Genomic DNA, 4,045 nt, shown 5'->3' with positions numbered 1-4,045 from the left:
TAGCCAAACAGAACGCAAACAATCAACAGAAATAAAACGAAAGCAGTAATGAACACCAACATATATAGTGGTTCGACCAGATTGGTCTACATCCACTTTGAGAACCAGCTTGAATTAATTTATTAATGAACAGTAAAGGAATTTTACAAATTACAGATAATCAACAAATTCACCAATCTGTAATTTCAGTATCCACTGATACCGAGAGAGATCCGCACACAACGTCACCTCTGACCACTGAGAACAACCCGCTGCAAAACAGCCCAAAAAAAGTGTGCTACCTGCCTCTGACCAGCGAACCACGTACAGACCTGTGTGTATCTCTCAGCTCTGCCGGAAACAACCTCCATGGCGAACTTCTCAGACCGGACCGCGACACTCGAACTCTGCACCCACCAAATCGGAACTGATTTAAACCATGCGAGAACCGACCGCTGAACCACACGAGAACCAGCCGCTAACTGAAACCACGCGAGCACGTTGCGGACTGAAACCACGTGAGCACGCCGCGAACACACGCCGAATGAACCACCCACGGTCGGACGAAATCTGAACTCCAATCTTCGTCCCAGGCGGCTCCTCGTTCTTCAGGCGGCTGCTGCTGCACCGAAAAAATCCCAGGCGGCTCCCTTTTTTTCTTCTTCTTCTCAGTTCGGCAGCCCCTCACAAGAGTCACACGATTTTCAGCCCTATTTTGGAGAATAAAGGGATATTACAAAAATGTCACTCCTCATTATTTACAAGAATGTCATTGGGCCTTTAAATTTCCAAAAAAAATCCAATAAAACTCACTTAAATACCTTGTTATTTTCCACAGATAGCTAAAACATGTAGAAGGTTTTAACTTCCATATAATTTATGTGCCTATCTAAGCTTGTGATAGAGTTAGTATGGTTTTGATTTTCAGATTATCATATATTGCATTTCTTAATCGAATTGCTTAAAGTTTGTATGTAATAGGAGAGGATTTTGTATGGCGTTTGTTTGGTAATTAAAATTATTGAAAAGTAAATTGTTCAAAAAGTAAATTGAAGCAATTGAGAGAATATGAGAGCAAATTGAAAAACTATTATGATTAAAAGGCTCAGCTCGGGTTTGTTTTGGAGCTTTTCCTAATTAGTATACTTGAGCATTGAACTCATACGATTAGATTCATGTTTCTTGTCCAAGGCTAGTCAATTTAATTAATAATGCTAACCAATTGTCCTAATAATACATCTATTTTAAGACTATTGAGAGAATATATTGAGTGTTTCTTAAAATTTTGTACCCCTGGTTTTACAAGAAGTGCCCATGTGTTCCAAACCTACTAGTTTTGAAAGATACTCTATTTAACTTCTAATTCCAACGTAATTTTTCCATCTCAATTAACCATTAACTTGTAAATATGAATATAGTTCAACTGACATAAAGTATATATTATAAAAAGATGTTTAATAAAATATTTTTGATGTTTGAACTTTTATAAAATTAAAATTTTAGTCTTTAAGCTTTAGTTAGTAATGGTTTGATAGTCTTTGTACTAACAAATTTGTAACCATTTAATTCTTAATCATGAAAATTTGCATCTAAATTAAGTTTCAATTTTTATTACATAACGACTCGGTCTTCATAGATTACAAATAAATTTGATTGTTGATTAATTTATCAATCTTCATGTGTAAAATATTTCATCGAATCATACTGATATTATTAACAATAAGGATTAAATCGTTACAAATTATAAAATGCATAGACTAAATTTTCATTTATTAAAGTTCAGAGACTACATTACTACAATCATAAAAGTATAGAAAGTAAATCATTACTAAACTTCAAAGACTATGTTGTTACTTCCATTAAAATTCAGGGGTCAAAAATGTTTTTTAACCTTTAATCAAAGGTATGAAACATCACCCTCCATTGTTGGTATCCAAAGAAAAAAGAATATTCAACATATCAATTAATGTAATTGTTGAAATGAAGTCTGTCAAAGGAAAAAAAAAACTTTATTTGAGTAAAAGACTATTTGTTTTTTTGGAAAAAAAACTTTATTTGACGAAAGACTATTTGTTTTTTGGGAATGTAGATAACAGAATATTTAGATGCTCAAAATTATAGATGTATGAAATTATAGATGTCCGACATCCTTAGATAATCATGTTTATTTTGAGAATATTTTTTAAGATATATGAAAATACTTAGATAACTGTGTTTATTTTGTAGGATTTCTATCTGGGAATGTCTTAAATTTATATATTGTTTCAAGAATACCCTTATGACTATTCACTAATTTATAATTAATTTAATATAATTTGAACTTATATAATATATTTGTTTTTATCAGTTTTGCATTTCTTTTTATATTAATATAGTATAATGGAAAATTATTTTAAATTAAAAAAACTCTTGAAAATATTTATAAAATATAGCAAAGTACAATCTATCTATAATAGATCATGATAGACTTACTATCTGTGTCTATTATGACATAGACAGACACAAATAGTAATCTATCGCGATCTATCGCAGATAAATAGTAAAATTTTGTTGTATTTGTAAATATTTTGCTTCATTTTCTATATTTGAAAACAATCCATTATTAAAAAATAAATAAAAATAAAACTATATTAATTATGATTTTATTATTTTCTTGTTATTTTTCTCAACATAATAATATATATTAATTTATAATTTTACAATTATATGTAGTTCTAATACATACTTGACATTATTTATTTTAATTATAGAATGAAAATAAAGAAGAGTGATGTTTATATATATATATATATAATGAAAAAATGGTTAAAAATACACTCAACATGGGAATCGAGGAAACCCATATTTTAAGAAGGCAACTAAAATCTTCGAGATATCCTTCGTAATGACATTTTAGAATACCTCAGAATCTCCACATTACTTCAAAATAAACATGGTAATCTAGATGTTTATTTTATGAGAATCTTGAATTCACATTAAACAAATGGCACTTTCAAATAACATACTTAACCAAACATATGTGTAACAAAATAAACCATCCCCAAATATTACTATATTCGATAAAGATGAAAGTACTTCCACTTCTTTCAGTTCTCTAGATATTTCATATTTTTTTATAATAATCTCATTACATATTATATAAAGATAATAATTTAAGCATAGACGAAGAAAATATCAGTTCAGTTTCCATTTTATTCATAGTCGTCATTTAATATTGAAGGTAGAGCCTATAAGTATAAGTAGACGCAGCAGAAGCAAACTTAATTCCCATAACAAAAGCCCATTCAAAAGCATGGCCTCTAGCATTTGGGGAAGGAAACACCGCATGTGGAAATAACAGTTTTGGCACGAGGAGATTTCACGTAAGCTCCCAACTTTGGGTTCTTGATGTACCCACAAAAGCACGGTTGTTGCTCTTTCAGCTTACTGCAGCAAGCGGCCGACGGTGGCGCCGTCGACGTGAATGCACCGATGCATGGACTAAGCTCCATAGTGCTGCAAGTCACCGCCTCGGCGAGACGAGCTCCAGTGAGAAGCGCCGCCATTGCCACCACCAAAAGGTGAAGACTTGTGAACGAAAGGTTTTTCATTATTTTTTTGGTTATGAGAGAAGGGTATAGAAAGAGGAATGGGTTTGCATTTGCCACATACCTTCTAAATCACCTTTTTATAGCCTGATAAAGTGGAATGTGAGTACAAAATGGCTATCTCTGTTATTAATTTCTCACTATTCCACCAACTTCTCTGTTCTCGTTTCAAATTTTCAATAACATTAATTTCGATTTGTTAATTTTGATGATAACATCTTTAGTTTGCATTAATTAAATGGTTGGTGGATAGTAATAGTGAAGATCCCCTACATTGGATGAGAGGCCAAAATGATATAGAAATAATTTTAAACACAAATATGTACATTATTTTTATATTTTTAGTAGAAAATTGGTGGAACTAGGAAAATTAAGCTTTTGTTTACTATTATTATGGTTAAGTTCAACATTATTTGAATGTTGAGAGATTCGAATATTTTACCTCTTGGTTAAGAGCATATACTTAACACGATGATATT

General features: G+C 31.3%; 1 protein-coding gene across 1 annotated transcript; it reads right to left on the bottom strand.

The window, feature by feature from the left end:
- Positions 1-3,138: 3,138 nt before the first annotated feature.
- Positions 3,139-3,616, bottom strand: LOC120091096 (non-specific lipid-transfer protein 2-like). The gene has a single exon (XM_039048938.1). It carries the CDS (start codon positions 3,567-3,569, stop codon positions 3,279-3,281), a length of 291 nt encoding a protein of 96 aa, XP_038904866.1. The 5' UTR covers positions 3,570-3,616; the 3' UTR covers positions 3,139-3,278.
- Positions 3,617-4,045: the final 429 nt, after the last annotated feature.

This window comes from Benincasa hispida, chromosome 1 (genome assembly GCF_009727055.1).
Source record: "Benincasa hispida cultivar B227 chromosome 1, ASM972705v1, whole genome shotgun sequence".
In the NCBI taxonomy this organism is placed as follows: domain Eukaryota; kingdom Viridiplantae; phylum Streptophyta; class Magnoliopsida; order Cucurbitales; family Cucurbitaceae; genus Benincasa; species Benincasa hispida.
The sequence above is the reverse complement of the archived record's forward strand: the minus strand, read 5'-3'. Positions and strand labels throughout refer to the sequence as shown.

Bases quoted from the DNA above. Each gene is read 5' to 3' on its own strand.
- LOC120091096 (XM_039048938.1), bottom strand. From the start codon at position 3,569: ATGAAAAACCTTTCGTTCACAAGTCTTCACCTTTTGGTGGTGGCAATG.